Source organism: Arachis hypogaea, chromosome 14 (genome assembly GCF_003086295.3).
Source record: "Arachis hypogaea cultivar Tifrunner chromosome 14, arahy.Tifrunner.gnm2.J5K5, whole genome shotgun sequence".
NCBI lineage: Eukaryota > Viridiplantae > Streptophyta > Magnoliopsida > Fabales > Fabaceae > Arachis > Arachis hypogaea.
In genome coordinates this window covers 94,615,292-94,633,761 of record NC_092049.1, presented here as the reverse complement: position 1 = coordinate 94,633,761, position 18,470 = coordinate 94,615,292, and the positions used below count along the sequence as shown (strand labels likewise).

Below are 18,470 nucleotides of genomic sequence, written 5' to 3'. Positions count from 1 at the left end.
TTAACCACTCATATTTTTAATCAAAGTGTTTGGATAATTTTTATATTTATTAATATTGATTATTAATTATTTTTTCATAAATAAATTATATTATAATTTTATGTTAGTTCATAATTGATTAATGATTAATGTTCATGAAGCTATGTTACTCTAAATTTTATATTTTATAAATATTTTATTTAAATATAATTTTTTTAACATAAAAATATATTATTTTTAATAATATCATAATTTTATATTTTTTAATTATTCTAAATGAATATTTTATCAAATACTAATTAAAGCCATTCTTCCATTTGCTTTTACTAATCTATTTGTTAACTATTATATAAAATTAAAATCGTATTAACGAATTTAATATTAAAATTAATTTGGATTTTTATTATTTAGAGTGTTTTTTAATCAATAATTTTATACTCTTTACTTTTTTTTTTCAGTTTCATTTTGAATTTTAATTTACTCAAAGGTAGTGAAATTCCATTGATACGAAAATAAAGTTACAAAAGAGTCCATAGGGTAGAATAAGTAAAATAATGTGATACCCACATTGCAAGATCCAAATGAAACAACTTAGGATCTAAAATGTTTATCTTTCTCTTTCTCGCCGTCTATTATATTATCTATTCTATCTATTCTATTATATAAAAATCGAATTTTTACCTTTAATGATAGAATCAACGTAGCATGCTTCTGCTTTATTTTGTTTAACTCATTAAAGTCAATTCATTATGATGAATTAATTATATCAACTAATTGATTTGAATAGATATTTAAGTATCACACAATTTAAAATTATGTATATTAATTATTTGATTTAATTTGTATGATATATAAATTTAAGGAATAAATTAAAATAAGATAATTTATTACTTATTTAAATTGAATACAACAAATATAAATTAATTTAGTTAAAAATTTACTATTTTCTAATTTTCTATACATAAAAATGACAAAACAAAATTATAAAAATAATCTTTTTATCACTTTTGTTATTTTAATTTTATTTTCTTTGCTTTTTTTCATGTATAATTTTATTTTATATTAACTTTATTTATTTAATAATAAAATATACTCATATTAATTCTATCACATAATAATATATTTTTCTCCTATATTAATAAAAAAATTTCAATAGTTATCAACTACATCTAATAGAATGACTGAGAAGTGAGAACTATGAGAAGTTAAACCCAGGTTCAAAATGCTGAAACAAAGAAAAGAAAACAGTGGATATATGATTAGAGAAAAATGTATAATAATGACAAAATATACTAAAACTGGATTTTTTCTCCAACTAATAAAAGTGAGGTGTTAATTCCTTATGAATTCATTTTTTCTCTAAAATGAAATCACTATTTTCTTTTCTAAATTTATTTTAGAAAAATATATTTATTATAATTATATTACGATTAACATTTAACGAATAATGCATGATTATACTAATTTAGAGAAATATTTTTATTTATAATTATATAAAATCAATATTTAATACATTATCAACTAATAAAAGTGAGGTGTCAATTCCTCATGAATTTATTTTCCCACCAAAATGAAAGTACCATTCTCTCTTCTAAATTTATTTTAGAAAAATATCTTTATTATAATTATATTACAATATTACAATTAGCATTTAATGAACAATGCATAATTATAATAATTTAGAAAAATAAAATAAAGTCCATTAATTTATCTTCCGACTGCACACGTGTATAGAATAACTTTTAAGAAAGAGTCATGTATAGTAAATATGGTCGATGATTGTAAAACTGTATACTAACATTGATATAATATTATTCCAGGTATATGTTTTGCAAGCATCAAAGAAAAGTGTTGAGTTGTTTTTTAGTAGATTTAAATTATTTATTGTTTATTAGAGAATTTTGTGCATTAGAATTCTCTAATAATTTATTATTTATTTTGAGCTAATTTTGATATGTTCTTACTTGACAATAAAACTAACATATAAAAATTTGTTGGTGGATCTAAGTATTATTAAGTTATTTATGGTCACATTGAGTATATATGTTTGATTTATTGAAGAAAGTAAATTACTAAAACTAATTAATAACTATTTTAGAGTTAATATATTTAACACTAGCTTAAGAAAAAACAAATAATACATAACATGTTATATTTTTATTAATCAAATTATTAATTCACGTGTATGACACGGGTTAATACACTTGTACTTATATAAAAATATGTTTTAAGTGGATGTTGAACCAAAGACCTCTTACTAAATGAAAAAGATCCTTAGTCATTCAAAGAAGATCATTAATTGATAATTTAATATTTTTTTACATCAAAATCAGTTCTATTTTAAATTATCATCAAGTTATATAATAAAGTTGCATCTTTTGTTGTAACCCGCAGGTAGGGTCGGGTATCCGCGGGTAGGGTTAGAGTTGAGATACTCTCAACCCACGGGTAGGATTAGGGTTGGCTCCAAACCCTATCCTACCCTATCCATTGCCACCCTTAACCGTACCCGACCTAAACCCAATGAAATTACACCAAACTAACCCCTACTATGTTCGGGTCCAGGTCGGGTCTTTGGACGGACATAACCATGTACACTTCTACCACAAACAACTTAATCCCTTCCATGAGCGGTGCTTGTAGCTGCCATTAAGAGTGAACACAATCACTGCTGAGGGTACTTGTCTTTTCCCTTCTCCGTCATTGAAAGTCCGATTGGACAGTGGCAAGGTCGCCTGTTCATCACCGGGAGTTACATTTCTAACACAAAACCCTCACTCATTACCCATCTTCTCCCTTGCTGATTCTGTTCCTCATTACTAAAATTCCATAGCCATCAACTCCATAGCAATGGATGTCGTTCTCCCCTGAAATTCCCAACTTGATTTTCTTATTAAGATTAATTATTATATATATGATCTCAGTTGTAGTTAGAGCACAACAGAAACAGAAAAAAAATCACAAAAGAGAAGGCCTACCTGAAGTGACGTCACGGCAGAGCAGAGAAGCAGGGGAGGAGAGTGATGCTCCTGGCTCAGCCTTCTTCTTCGATGCGTGAGTGAGAAAAGGAGAAGGCGACTGAGAGAGCGATGGAGCAACGAGAATCGCGTGCAGGGATGGCTTCCACTAACGACAGCGGAGGTGACGAGACCACTGTGCAACGGCAGTGAGACTTCTCTATCAGTTAGAGGTGCAAGAAGAAGAACGAATGAGAACGCTTGTTCAGGAGATGAAGAGTGCAAAACGAAGTGTTTACTATGCTACACTGTCATTTCACGTTGCAGATTAACAGCAGCGTCAAGAAACTATCATAGGGATGAACTTGACTAAAAAATATTATTTGGAAACGAATTTAATTAATTTATTTTTTCAGGAATGAAAAGGGAGATCAAGATATTTTGGGAAGACGATTTTTTACTATTAACTCAACTAATAAATTAGGCTACTGAAGATAATGCTTAGATTTACCATATAACAGCTTGGTCTAAGCTTCTGAAACCCCTAAGTGAAGAGATAGAGCATTTGTATTAACCATTTCTTGATGTAGACGTGTGTGTAAATTTTGTTACACCATAGCATTTGGCATGAATTTTGACCAATATGTGTTAGATTTGGTGGTGCATGGTTAATTAATTAATTCACTGCAAAAGCAAAACAAACCGTATAATACACATTTGTGGGAATAAGAAGTGGCCTAAGAAAACAGTTAATGCGATTAAACATTTTGACCAACACAATGTAAATAAGCCGGAATTTCCTCCGGTGCGATGGGTGAAAACTGAAGCTATAGAGTTGAAAAGCATCACCGAACGTGCTTTTCCGTCACCAAAACCCCACTCCGGCCCCTGTCTATTTGTTGAATGTGATAACAGAAGTTGCATCATGTGTTCATAACATAATAATAGTAATAATAATAACATATTCAAGTTCACAAGCAATTGTTGCTTCACATTACTAGTGTGGTGTCAACTTTGTTATTCCATTATAGTATCACAGTCTCTAGTAACTAGTAATACTTCATCAAAGATCAACATAGTTAAACAATATCATTCATACAAAGAAAAAAAAAAGGAAAGGGAAGAAGTGGAAGTAAATTGTGATAAGGTTGTACACTGCTAGCTAGCATCACAGCAACTTCTGTATATTTTAATACAACAGATAAAAGCTGCTGGATTGAAGATGATATAATAATAATAATAATAATAATAATAATAATAATAATAATAATAATAATAATAATAATAATACATAGCCAATATATATTTAGCTTCAAAACTATCCTTTTGTTTTAGATTATATATAATCATGCTATGATTGGAAGTTCCTTGTGAGTGTAAGTGACCCCTCGATCACCGTCTACCACTTGCCCACTCCCTCTCAATATCCTTCAACAAATTGTATCATTTATCGTAAATATTATTTGTTGAATTGAAAAGTATTTATTAGTTTTGTAACTCATGCAAATAGTTTATAATTGTAATTTAAAAAAAGTTGATAAGTTCTTGAAAGAAATTGCACTTCATATTTCTCCATCCCACAACTCTTCAAGACTTTTGTAGGGACTACAGGTTTCGTGCACCGCAGTGTCCCCGCGAAGTAACCGTTGCTGCATCACACATAAAAGGAATGAGAAAATTGTAGTAAAACAGACAACTTCTTGAAAACATGTCACAGGAATGATTAGTTCGTATGTTTTCAACTTTCAGGGGAATTCAAACCTGATGAATCTCTGAGAATTTTGAGAAGAGCTCGGGAGGGATGGACCAATCAAATAAGCTAAGGTTCTCCTTGATCCTAGATTCATTGACACTCTTCGGAAGAACGCTGTGACCACTTTGGATTCCCCAGCGAAGAGCTACTTGTGCCGGAGTCTTGTTAAGTTGTTTTGCAATATCAATCAACACTGGTTCCTTCAAGACTTCTCCCTTTATCCATGACCCAGGAGAGCCTAAAGGTGAATATGCCTGAATATAAACAGCATTTTATGTTTTATGTTTTATGTTTTTGTTGTTAGCAAAATCACAGGGAATAGACCCTTTAAACATACAAATAAAGTTACAAGATGGGAAGAAAAGTACTGTGAGATGAACACCGGTGGATTTGCAGAAATTGTGAAGAGCAGGTTGTTGCCACACGGGGTGGCACTCGACTTGGTTAACTGCTGGTAGAACCTTAGCGTATTGGAGCATGTCTTGAAGCTTCTTGGTGGAAAAGTTGCTCACCCCAATTGCCCGTGCCTGACCAGAGGCATATAAACCTTCCATTGCATTCCATGTCTCTGGAAGACACAATGGAGCCATGATCTCGGGAGCCCAACCTCGTGAACCTGGCTTTGTCCTGAACGGCCAATGCATCTGTGACAAAATACTCTCAAGATCAAGATCAGCCCATTTCATAAAGGAAGCTTTTAGTTTCAGCAGCGTTCCAGGGCTAAGTTCGAAATCAAGAACCATACAAGATATAGATCAATGTAGTCAAGCTGCAGATCCTCCAAAGTCCTAGTCAATGCCTTTGATACATCTTCAGGTGCACAGTCACTAGTCCTATATGGAATAAAAACACAATAAAATAAAATCCCAAGTGAGTTGCAGGTTTTCATTTCATTACTAAAAGCAAAGGAAAATGGCTCCCTAAAATGGATTTGTTTTTAAGTGAGAAAGTCAATAGAAATATGATGCACCCTTTTAACAACAGACTACATTTTGCAAATTCTTATTGAATCAAGAAATCATCATGGGTAGAAATTCTTATTGATCCCATTTTATTCCTTCCACTTAATTTGGGCTATAGAATCCTCGCAAAATTTCGTCTGCTAAGCAATTTCTGTGATCTGATAGTGGATTTTCCCCCTCTCACTTTATACATAAACTCATAGTAAATGAGATCCTTATCCAATATCAAATACAACAAATAAATGATCAAACAGCACTATCATGTCACAGATCATATCTGTGTTTGACTCATTTATGCTTAGATATCTTTTAATAATATCTTCCAAGGTTTTCTACATAAATCCCCTTATCCAACATCAAATAAATGAATGAAATCCATAAGGGTCCTTTCATCAAAGGGTTGATCTAGGGAAAACAAATTGAAGACTAAAAAGTTTGGTCAATTGAAGAGAAGAACTAGTTCATAACACAAACCATATCTTTGATGTTATGAACAAATCACTACGCTGTACTACCCCACTGGAAAACAGCTTTTTCAGTGCATCCCCTACCTGCATCAAATTCAAATATAAATTCCTTGCATCAACTTAACCAAAAAGCAAAAGAAATTTCGCCTGCTAAGAATTTTATTAAAGCAAAGAATTTGAGACTGATTCTCACCTTATATTAGATATATATGAAGTTACAGTTGAATTTAAGTATGAGTTATACCAGAATTTATTATTAGAAAATATTAGAAATCAACTTTTTTTCGCCAAAAAATAGCAACAGCTCTCTTTCCCTCTCTGCAATAAAAAGTTCAAACCTTTAACCTTTGCCCATCGACTATTTATTGGTTGATTGTACCTTAAAAAATAAGAATAATGCTACACATCTAAGTGTTTTTATTAACCAAGTCCAACCAAGTTGGTCTAATATCAATAAAAATCAATTATAAGTAGCATTACTCCAAGTTTTATTATTTAACTTGGTTGGACTTGGTTCATAAAAAGATTTGGATGTATAGCATTACTCAAAAAATAATTGGTTCCTAGTAAACTGATAAATATTATGTGTACACAAAAAAGTAGCCACCATTGATTTGTGTACATATAGATGTGTTATTTCATACAACTTTTAATGTGTATTTCATATTCCAAAATGTATACTATATGGATGATTTGGTGGTTGGTTTTTTGTGTACATACAGCATGGTTAAACCGATTAATAACTGAAACTAAACCTAATCCTAAGTTAAACAAATCAAATCAAATTAAATTTTACACTCAAGTTATAACAAACTTATTTATCTCTTAACAATAAAGAATTGCAGGAATAGGATCCAAAATTTTACCTCTTTTTCGTTATCATACACCCTAGCACAATCTATATGCCTATAGCCAGCCTGCACATACAGCATTGCAACAATTTCATTTCAATTGAACAAAATCAAAATTGGCACAAAAATCACAAAGCAAATGCACAAAAGAAATTCAAAAGAGAAGCACCTTGACTGCAGCAATTACAGCATTACCAATTTCACCTGGAGGAGCTTTCCATGTTCCAAGACCAACTGACGGTATCTTTCCTCCAGTGTTCAGATCAAAATACAGAGGCCCGTGTGCTGTTTTTTTATCCATTTCCAAAAATTTGCAACAAACACTACTCCTAAAGAGAGAGAATCAGAATTAAAATCACAAAATTACGAACCAACTTAAAGAATCAGATGCAATAAAAATGCATACCTTATGATGATGATGATTATGATCAAGTGTAAGTGTTAAATTGTTGAAGCAAGTAAATGTGTACGTTGGTGTGTTATTGTGCAATGGACCAAAGATTTAGGCATAAGAAATGGATCATTGCTCTCTAACAAGAAATGCGGAGCAATGAATGAAAACATAAAAGACGGGGAAGAAGTTATCTCCACCCAAGTCGCTTTTTGGCAACGGGAATTCCTAGTTAAGTAGTTATTAACACGAGTAACGCACACCAACTTAGGAAAATTTTTTGAAATAAATTAAAAAAAAATAAATATTTTCCAAAACAATTTTTTTATCTTTATTTTAAAAATTTATTATTTTAAGTTGGAGCAAGTTTGCCCACTTTGTCATAGAGCTATATTTGGATAATTGAATTAATGTTACAAGTTTACTTGTTCAGGCTTTACTGAAGTTCCTTTTAAAGTTATCTCGCTTGAACAACAGCTTGAAAACAAATTTCTCTTAATTGTTAATTACATGAATTAATTGGGATATGTATAAGCAAATTTGCCAATTTTGTTGAAGCTCGCCTGCTGTAGCAACGAACTTCATTAAAACTAACAAGTTCGCCTATTGGTGTAGCCAACTTGCTCTTATTTTCGTAGAATTTGGATTATATTAGTATATTTTTATTTTTTTAATTTAAAACTTAAATAGATATAATGTAAATTACAAATTTAATTTAATTTGATAACAATAAACGTAGTACGTATATGATTAATTATGTTTATTCAGATTTAAAAAAATTAACCATTTAAAATCGGTAATTTTAAATTAAAAATTAATGTACACGTATTATTTTTATATTAAAAATTATAAATAAAAATATTCTTATTATTTTAAAATTTTTAAATTTAAATAAACATACTAGTCTTATTTTAAATAAACGTTCTCATATTACTGAGTTAATACTCAAAATGGTCTCTAAAATTTGACCCCAACGCAATTTAGCTCTTAAATTTTCAATTGACTTAAATTGTACCCTGAAATTTTGATTCGTGTCTCAATTTGGCCCTTCAGTCGTTTTCCGTCACCGAAAAACTGACCTGACAATTTTGAATGAAACTTGGCACTGTCTAAATGACGCCGTTTAACGCTTGGCGCAGGAAATACTCAGAAACGACGTTGTCTGACATGAGGGAGGGGGTTAAACAAAAATCCAAACGTTAACCACATCAAAAGTGAAACCCCAATTGACCCTTCTTTTTCCTCCTCTTCCTCTCGTATATGTCTAGTAAAAAAAGAATCATTATTGTCGTTATAATTGAGGTTTGAAGGTTTTTTCACTGGTTTCGCCCCCCATAGTGAAGACGAAGTACTTAGGAATCACAATTTTTTCAAAAACAGGTTTCGTTGCTCTCAACATACAATGCTCTGTTTTTTGCAAAATGTTAGTTGAGGTTTGTTTTTCGTTTTTTCGCTCTACTTCATCGGTGAATCTTTGAGAGATATTGGTTGATTATGGTTGTTGGTGATGGTAGGATTCTTACATGCTAGGGTTTATTTTTCTTTGTATGTTTTTAGCTGTGGTCAATTGAATCTTTTAATTCTATTTAAATAGTTATTGATTCTTCATAACCCAAAAAAATTTCACTTTCAAATCTCTCATACGGAGAGTTTGACATTAGAAAAAAAAAAATAATAAAATTGGGAGTATAAATTCTTCTAAAGATTGATTGCATCCCAATACTTTGCATATTAAATTTGATATTATTTTTCACTCTAGTCCAGAGTCTCCATCAATGCAAGCATAGAACTTGAGAAAGCATGGTGCAAAAATATAAAACCACTCTAGTCCAGAGTCTCCGTCAATGCAAGCATGGAACTTGAGAAAGCATGGTGCAAAAATATAAAATCAGTTAGTGGAAAGAAGGAAAGGACAGATATATACATATAACAATTTAAGAAATCCAAGTAAGTAGCATGAAAGGTCCATTCTATAGGGTAGCAGACACATAGTGGTGCATAATGAATGTACCTATTGACCTATACATAGTTATAGTGTCTCTACCTCAATGTTGGATGTCAAAGGATTGCATAATGAATGTACTCTTTTCACTTTGCAATATAAATTACTTGTTTGATACATAATAAAATACTCTACTTTAGAATTCAAACTTTTTAATACTTCTTTTTTTTTAATGATTGTGAGAGCATTTTGATTGATTAACTTATTTAAGAGTAATTACCCAAATCAGTTCCAAAAATTTTAAAATAGAACATTTTAGTCCCTAAGAAAAATTAATATACAAATTAATTCCCAAGATTTTACTCCGACAGACAAATTAGTCCCCAATTCATTTTCCGGCAAAGTAATTACCCAGATCAGTCCCCAAAGATTTTAAAAATGGACATTTTAGTCCCCAAGAAAAATTAATGTACAAATCAATCCCCAACGTTTCTCTTTGTTTTTCTTGGGGATTGATTTGTACATTAGTTTTTCTTGGGGACTAAAATGTCTGTTTTTAAAATCTTTAGGGACTGATCTATGTAATTACTCTGCCGAAAAATGAACTAGGGACTGATTTGTCTGCCGGAGTAAAATCTTAAGGATTGATCTGTGTATTAATTTTTCTTGGGGACTAAAATGTCCGATTCTAAAATCCTTGGGGACTGATTTGGGTAATTACTCCTTATTTAATATATTGAAACTAGGCCCCAATTGAAATGTCTGTAATCTAAATTACTATTTTCAATATATTGAAGTTAGTGTTGTTTTTAACCATTGTGTCTTTTTTTAATCTTATTTGTAGATAGATGATGGTATAACGATTGTGTATCATCATGGAGGTAGTTTTGTCACCAAACCAAATGGCAGTTTGGTTTACGACAATGATCACACTTATGAGTTGATTGGGCTGAATGAGAATTTACTGTTGATTGGTTTGTATTGGTTTATAATACACAATTAAATGTTGGTTAGATCCAATTGATTCACTCTATTTGATTATATATTGATTGGTTTTATTGGGTTGTATTGGTCACTAATTCTGTTAACAATTTCACTAGGTCCCTCTATCAGACCCACCTCCACCTCCACCTCCACAACAGGTGACAAGGCCTGACAAGCTGCAAATAAGAGGAAAATAACTTTTTAGATGGACCCAATGCAAGGAACAAGTTCTGGGACAGATGCACGCTTGGTAAAGTTTATGAAATTCGTCCCTACCTCGGACTTCAAACCACCAACAACAAGATGGAAAACGATTTGTAATGTTGACTAGAAGTTGTGTAGGACATATTTTGTAGAGAGTATTTGATCAAACTATACTTTTTTGATATTTTGATACTCTGTTATGTAGGATAATTTGTTTGGCTTAGGATATTTTAAAATTGTGTTATGTAGGGCATTATGATATGTTACAGATACTGTTATTGCTAATGCTGTAATATTGATGATGATTAATGACTATGAGTTACTAAATGAATGACTATCTTTTGTTTTTAATGACTTATTTTGTCAAATTTTATACCTCCTCTTTCATATAATCTTAGTTTTAAACAACTTTCACAGGATACATCATTACCCAAGAGAACATAAAACCCCATTTCTATTTTATCATCAAACACATAACAATGTTTCATTCACATAACTGATCTCACATTTACATATATTTTATCCCACATAATCCATAAGCTATAATCACAAATCCAAAAATAATGACAAACACAGACAACATAATATTCCACATTTTTAAGATTCTAATTTTAGCATCAACTACACTAATTTTTCATCCCAGAGATATTTTTCAATGGTCTTCACTAATTGAAATTTCATTTCTGCCAACTATGATTTCTTCTTCTTCAACATCTGCCCATTTAAAAAAGCCACACCATCTCTTATCGGCAGTCTACAACAAGAAAAATCCAAAAAAAAAAATTGAGAGGAAGAACAACTACAAAACCAATAAGAATTTGAGAAATAAGACACATAATCAAGTTGTAACAATTCAACCAACTCACATTATAGTTAGGGCATCCATAAAATGGTCTCTCTGGATTAGAATCCGTCCTAGACCACTGAAGAATAGGACGCAACCCACAACCACACCAATGTGGAACCTTCCCACCTCTGTCACGGTGTGCGTTCTTCACCCAGCCACCATGCGAACGAGTTCTACTAGAACTACCTGACGGAGGAAAAATGTCGGTAAAGATTTTCACAAAAATCTCGTGTTGCAAGTATAGTTCTAAACCAACAAATTGTCCTCGGTCAATATTTAAATTGTTTGTCACTTAAGCAAACCCAATAAAATTAACCGAAGTATCTAGAGCTCGGGTCCTCTCTCAAGGAATTACAGGGAACTATCTTTATCGTTGGTTATGAGATTGTATCTTTTTGGGTTTTGAGTTTAATAAGCAAGGAATGTAGATAACAAGAAAATAACTAACAACTAAGAAAAGTCCTCGCAAGGGTTGAGACTTGGAATTCCTATCCTCATTATCATTGTCAATTGTGATGGTAATTGCAAATTGCTCTCACTTAGTTAACCTCTAACAATTGAAGGAAAGTCAAGTGAGCAAATCAACTTGAGTTCACAAATCCTAATCAAAGACTAGAGTTAGTGAAGCTCAAGCCAACTAGCAACTTTCAATCACCAACCAACAAGAGACTTTGACAATTCAAAAGTCTCCAAATTACTCAATCCAAGCTAAGAATACAAGAATCTAATTTAAAATCCAACCAAGTATTTTATTAAACACTTGGAAGGCGCAAAATAAAAGCATAGAAAAGTAATAAGAGCATGTAAAATCTAAGACCAATAATTGCAAGGAATCAATAATAACAAATGAAGAAAGAAGCAATAAATACGAAATACCTCAAATTGCATTAAAAAGGAAATTGAATCTAACATGAAGAGTTCATAAATTAAATTGGGAAAGTAAGGACGTCAACAAGAGAAAATAAACTAATATGCTAGAATAATAGAATGTAGAACAGAAACTAAATTAAAATAAGATGAAAATCTGAATTAGAGAAAAAATAAAACTAAAAACCCTAAAATCTAGAGAGAGGAGAGAGCCTCTCTCTCTAGAAAACTACATCTAAAACCTAATAATTGTGTGAATGAAAAGTGAATGAATGATTCCTCCTTCCTACTCCAATACCAGATTCTGAAACTTTCAATTTCTTGGATTCCTTTCACTTTTGTATGCTTCCTTTCCATCCTCTAAGCCATTCCTGCCCTATAAACCCTGAAAACACTTAACAAACATATCACGGCATTGAATGGTAATAAGAGAAGATTAAAATTAGCGAATTTAAGGCCAAAGAAGCATGTTTTCAATCATAGCACAAAATTAGGAAGGAAAATATAAAACATGCGAATTATATGAATAAATGTGAGAATAATGGATAAAATTCGCTCAATTCAATACAAAATATACCGCAAAATAGTGGTTTATCAATCTCTCCACACTTAAATATTAGCATGTCCTCATGCTAAGCTCAAGAGAAGCTATAAAGGAGTGAAGAGGGATGGTAGAATTTATGAAATGCAACCTATCTATATGAATACAACTAAATGCAAAATGCTTTTACCTACTTAGTTAAAAGTAAATAAAATTCTCCAAGAACAAACATAAACTGGATCTCACTAATTCAAATCATAAAACGAAGTACAAATAGACTTGCAAGAAGAAAGCTCGTAAAAGCCGGAAACAAAGAATCGAGCATCAAACCCTCACCAGAAGTGTATACACTCTAATCACTCAAGTGTTTAAGATTTGATTCTCTCAATTCTCTACTAACCTTGCTTTCTAAGGCTTGCTCTTCTTCTACCAATCAACAAAAATTAATGCACAAATACACATATCAAGAGGTCTTTTAAGGGTTGTAATGGGGTTAGGGTCAAGGTAGGATTATATTTGGTCAAGTGGACTAAAATCTGAATCCTTAGTTAACCTAAACTTCCCACCTAACTTAAGACAATCCATGTAATCATAATATAAAATCTAACTACCCATAACTATGTTTACCACATATTCATGCATCCCAATTTTGAGTACAATACATATGCATTGCTATCACCATTTACTTTGGGGCATTTTGTCCCCTATTTATTATTTGCTCTTTTTCTTTTCTTTTTCTTTTCTGTTTTTCTTCTTTTTATTATTTCTTTTTTTCTTTTATTTTTTTTCTCAATACATATGATTAAGGTATTGAATGCATGAACATATTCTCAATATTCTTTTCACATTTTTACAAAAAGTATAACATATCCAATTCCCAGACCAAATGTTACCATACCCAATTTTTCCACACTTAAATCATGAACACTTTCACTAGTCTAAGCTAACCAAGGATTCAAGTTGAGGTCATTCATTGTTTTTTTCTTAGAGTTAATGATGTGCTAAAGTAAAGAACAAATTGGGTAAAATAGGCTCAAATTGGTTTGCAAAGGATGTTTAAAGGTTAAGGCCATATGGGTATGTAAGCTTAGTGAAATAAAGGCCTCAATCATATATGTGTATGCATACATCAAACAATGGAAATATAGAATCAAGCAAGACAAAGATCACAATTTTAGAGAGAACAACACACACCAAAACAAAACATTGATTGATAAGATGCAACCAATCAAATAGGTTGAAAATCTCACTGGTTTTGTGTGTTCGAGCTCTAAAATCATGTTCCAAAATAAAATACTTCAAGCAAGTTAAAAAAATTTTTATTCAAATTAGTGAAATGTTATAAAATAGTTTCTTGAAAAGAAAATTATTACTTTAACCAAGTAGTACATAAATGCAAACAATTAACTACACATGCAATCTATTATGCAATGCAACAATTAACTAACAAAGAAAATTAAAAATTGGTGTTGAAAAGAAAGTAACTAACCCACGGAAGTCAGTATTGACCTCCCCACACTTAAAGATTTCACCGTCCTCGGTGTATGCAAAGATATGCAAGTGGACGGGTGGCTACAACTGATGCATTTTCTCAAAAGATTGTGCGGAGAGACTTATTGTGCCCCAGTTAGAAACTTTTTCTTTTTCCTCTTAGTGGCCAGCCTGAAAGGAGAGAAGAAGAAAGATGAAGAAGAGCCCACAAACAAAGATATGCAAACAAATAAAATATGTGTGCTAATGCCAAGTAATAATGAGGTTCTCAATTATATGGTAGCTACAACATGTGAGTGATAAAATAATAGTAGCGAAGGGCATTTCAAGTAAATAGCAGACAAGTCAAGAAGCACCCAAAATAATGCAAGAAATATGCAACAGTTGAGTAAGAACAATCAACACCAATAGTATAATATCAAACTTAGAAAAGAAAATAAAAACAAGCAACAAAGTTAAAATGCAATAAATAAAAGTATGTAAAAGTAATAAATGAAGGAGAATAAATATGAGAAGGAAAAGGAATGAAGAGGAAGAAAGTAAGAAAGGAAGAAGAAAAGGAAGAAGAAAGAAATGAGAAAGTGGAAGAGAAGCGACGCAGAAGCATCGGCCACGCGCACGCGTGGATTGCAAAATGATGAGGCGACGCGTACACGTCTGTCACGCACACGTGTGACAAGCAGAAATTAGATGGTGACGCGTACGCGTCAGTCACGCGTACGCGTGGAGGTGAATTGTGCTCCTCGCATAACACTCGCACAGCGGCAGCCCAACTCTCTGCGTTTAATACTGGACCATCAAAATTTTGGCGTTGATGCGCACGCGTCATCCAGGCCTACGCGTAGATGGTAAAAAAATGCAAATGATGCGTACGCGTCAGTGACGCGCACGCGTGGTATTGGCTATGCGCCTAGTACCCCACCAGCATGGTCTTGGCAAACTCTCTATCTAGGCTGCGCTGTCACGCCGTTCCAGCACGGTTTGGGCACAAACCAAATTTGGGCGTCGACGCGTACGCGTGACAGTCCTCCTCTTTTTTAATTAACATGCTACCAAAGTAATGTCAAACATGAATAAACAAGTGAAATCACAATGTAAACTAAATAAACCTAACTAAAAATAAAAATTTAACTTATTACCAATATAAATAAAAGAGAAAATAGAAAGAATTTTCCCTGGTGGGGTGTCTCCCACCTAGCACTTTTAGTTAAAGTCCTTATGTTGGACATTTGGTGAGCTCCTTGTCATGGTGGCTTGTGCTTGAACTCATCTTGAAACTTCCACCAATGCTTGGACTTCCAATAAGCTCCAACATTTTCAAGTGAATTCACCAAGCCTTGATGAAGTTCTTCACAAGCTTTGAGCTCCCAAAGTTGATCCTCTTGTATGCCGGGATCCCAAATCTTGTTTCTACACCCATCTTTAAGTTGATCATCATTGTTCTAACTTGGTGGCAAGCAATCCAAATTCTCATTGAGGCATCCCAACAACTTCCTAGACCCAATCAATTGAGAACTATGCCAACCATTGCCCTTAGACCTTGAACATCCAACCATAACGAACCTAGGATTGTGTTGCCAACCACTAACCATCCCCCTTTTACTCTTAAAACCACAAAGAGATCTACGTTGTCTATCCGTCTCAAGCAAACCATACGCAAGTGAGAAATTAAAGCTTAAGGAGTAGAGATTTACGACCTTGAATGACAGGATGGATGGTGATGGCTTCGGAAGAGGTGTCTCCAGTGGCGGCTCTGCCAATGTATGCTTCACTCTCTCTTTGATGATCTCCACCTCTTGACAAGCTTCTTCAATATCAACCTCTTCCTCAAGTTCAATGGGAGAGGATTTAATTGTAGATAAAAACTCATCAATTATTGAATCCATCTCAAGATCAACCTTCTCAAAGTCTTTGACCATGATATGCCTTGGAGGTTGCACACACTCCTCAACATCAAATTCACACGTCTTGGAAGGAGGCTCTATGACTTGAGATTCCCATGGAAGTTCCACATCACCTAAATCTTCAACCACTTCCTCTTCTTCAATAATTTCGGTATTCTCCACTTGCTCTAGTACAAAATCTAGCTCCTCCTTGATGACTTCCACCTCTTGACAACTTTCTTCATTTCCCACTTTCTTGTTAACTTCTTCCAACTCTTCCTCATTGATCAAGTCATGTGTTGGAGGGTGTATACATTCCTTCTCAATATTGGTTTCACATCTGATAGAAGAAGCTTCAACAAGATTTCTATTGTCATTTGGTGTAGAGTTGTTTTCAATGATGGAACTTCTTTCTTGTTCAACCTCCCCTAATTCTTCAATTATTCCTTCATCTTCAAGGGTCTCTCCTACCTCCACCTTTTGGGCCTCCTCTTGCTTCTCTTGAAGTATGGATGCATGAATCCGATCCATTAAGTCCCAAAGATGATCCATTCTCTCTTGTTCTATGTTACCAGCATATCTGGGATTGTATTGCTCTTGGATTGATGGATATGGGTGAAAAGGAAGTGCACTAGAGCTCGAGGGTTGAGTATTGAGGGTAGAGGGTGGATCCACACGGGATATAAGAGCTTGGAGAGTAGAGGTGAGACCAGTGAGAGTAGAGGTAAGTGTGGTTTGAAGCTCTCATTGCCCTTGGCGAATAACACTAAAGGTATCATCTATGGGAGCTTAGGGTGGATAGGAGGGTTCATTTGTTGGGAGAAAGGGCTCATAATACGAAGGTGATTCTTCTTGATAAAGATATGAAGATGGTGTATATTGAGGTGGTAGTTCTTGGGAGTAATTATGTTGGAATGTGGGTGGTTCTATGTATGGTTCATAGGGTTCATATGGTGGTTGGTATGGTGGATAAGGGTTAGGGTCATATGGAGGTGAATGGTGGAAAGGGGCTTGTGAGTATGGTCGTTCAAAACTATGTTAAGGAGGGGGTTCATAGGCATATAGTGGTGGTTGCTGATAATCAAAAGGATGCTCACCATAGCCATTGGATTGGCATGCATCTTGGAATGACTCTTGCTCGTAGTACATTGGAGAGGGTTGTTGCCATGGAGGTTGTCCATAAGCTTGAGGCTCCTCCCACCTTTGATTGTCTCAACCTTGATGCATATTCTCATTGTACCTTCCATTTCTGACAACATAATTTGAACCAAACTCATAGCCAAAGGGGTGAGAATTCATAGTAGCAAGAGAAAATAAAAATAAAAACTAATAAGAAATAATGAAAATAAACCCCTAGAACTAGAAACAACTAACAAAGAAATGAAAAGGAAAACATATTCACAATATTCACGATAACCAATAATAAGGAACATATTTGCAAGTCACCGGCAACGGCGCCAAAAACTTGACGGAGAAAAAATGTCGGTAAAGATTTTCACAAAAATGTCGTGTTGCAAGTATAGTTCTAAACCAACAAATTATCCTCGGTCAATGTTTAAATTGTTTGTCACTTAAGCAAACCCAATAAAATTAACCAAAGTATCTAAACCCCAGGTCGTCTCTCAAGAAATTGTAGAGAAGTATGTTTATTATTGGTTATGAGATTGTATCTTTTTGGGTTTTGAGTTTAATAAGCAAGGAATGTAGATAACAAGAAAATAACTAACAACTAAGAAAAGTCCTAACAAGGGTTGAGACTTGGAATTCCTATCCTCATTATCATTGTCAATTGTGATGGTAATTGCAAATTACTCTCACTTAGTTAACCTCTAACAATTGAAGAAAAGTCAAGTGAGCAAATCAACTTGATTTCACAAGTCCTAATCAAATACTAGAGTTAGTGAAGCTCAAGCCAACTAGCAACTTTCAATCACCAACCAACAAGAGACTTTGACAATTCAAGAATCTCCAAATTACTCAATCCAAGCTAAGAATACAAAAATCTAATTTAAAATCCAACCAAGCATTTTATCAAACACTTGGAAGGCACAAAATAAAAGCATAGAAAAGTAATAAGAGAATGTAAAATCTAAGACCAGCAATTGCAAGGAATCAATAATAACAAATGAAGAAAGAAGCAATAAACATGAAATACCTCAAATTGCATTAAAAAGGAAATTGAATCTAACATGAAGAGTTCATAAATTAATTTGGAAAAGTAAGGACATCAACAAGAGAAAATAAACTAAGATGTTAGAATAATAGAATGTAGAAGAGAAACTAAATTAAAACAAGATGAAAATCTAAATTGGAGAAGAAATAAAACTAAAAATCCTAAAACCTAGAGAGAG

General features: G+C 33.0%; 1 protein-coding gene and 1 long non-coding RNA gene across 3 annotated transcripts; both read right to left on the bottom strand.

The window, feature by feature from the left end:
• Positions 1-2,237: 2,237 nt before the first annotated feature.
• LOC140178306 (uncharacterized) lies at positions 2,238-3,275 on the bottom strand. Its single transcript, XR_011870997.1, has 2 exons — positions 2,958-3,275; positions 2,238-2,846 (listed from the first exon to the last, which is right to left on the bottom strand). It is a non-coding gene; the product is annotated as an uncharacterized lncRNA (long non-coding RNA).
• Positions 3,276-4,170: 895 nt separating this feature from the next.
• LOC112743521 (NADPH-dependent aldo-keto reductase, chloroplastic-like) lies at positions 4,171-7,567 on the bottom strand. Of its 2 annotated transcripts, none has more exons than XM_025792759.2 (8): positions 7,376-7,567; positions 7,139-7,298; positions 6,985-7,035; positions 6,126-6,202; positions 5,435-5,522; positions 5,058-5,333; positions 4,698-4,943; positions 4,171-4,585 (listed from the first exon to the last, which is right to left on the bottom strand). In XM_025792759.2, exons 2-8 carry the CDS (start codon positions 7,268-7,270, stop codon positions 4,499-4,501), a joined length of 957 nt encoding a protein of 318 aa, XP_025648544.1. In that variant the 5' UTR covers positions 7,271-7,298; positions 7,376-7,567; the 3' UTR covers positions 4,171-4,498. The 2 variants fall into 2 exon arrangements, with proteins under 2 accessions (XP_025648544.1, XP_072070406.1); XM_072214305.1 differs by having other exon boundaries at positions 7,139-7,292; positions 7,376-7,513.
• Positions 7,568-18,470: the final 10,903 nt, after the last annotated feature.

Bases quoted from the DNA above. Each gene is read 5' to 3' on its own strand.
- LOC112743521 (XM_025792759.2), bottom strand. From the start codon at position 7,270: ATGGATAAAAAAACAGCACACGGGCCTCTGTATTTTGATCTGAACACT. The intron at 5,523-6,125 runs GTTTGTGTTATG...TATTCCATATAG, and splicing joins TTCATAACATCAAAGATATG to GACTAGTGACTGTGCACCTG. The intron at 4,586-4,697 runs GTTTGAATTCCC...TGTGTGATGCAG, and splicing joins AATTCTCAGAGATTCATCAG to CAACGGTTACTTCGCGGGGA.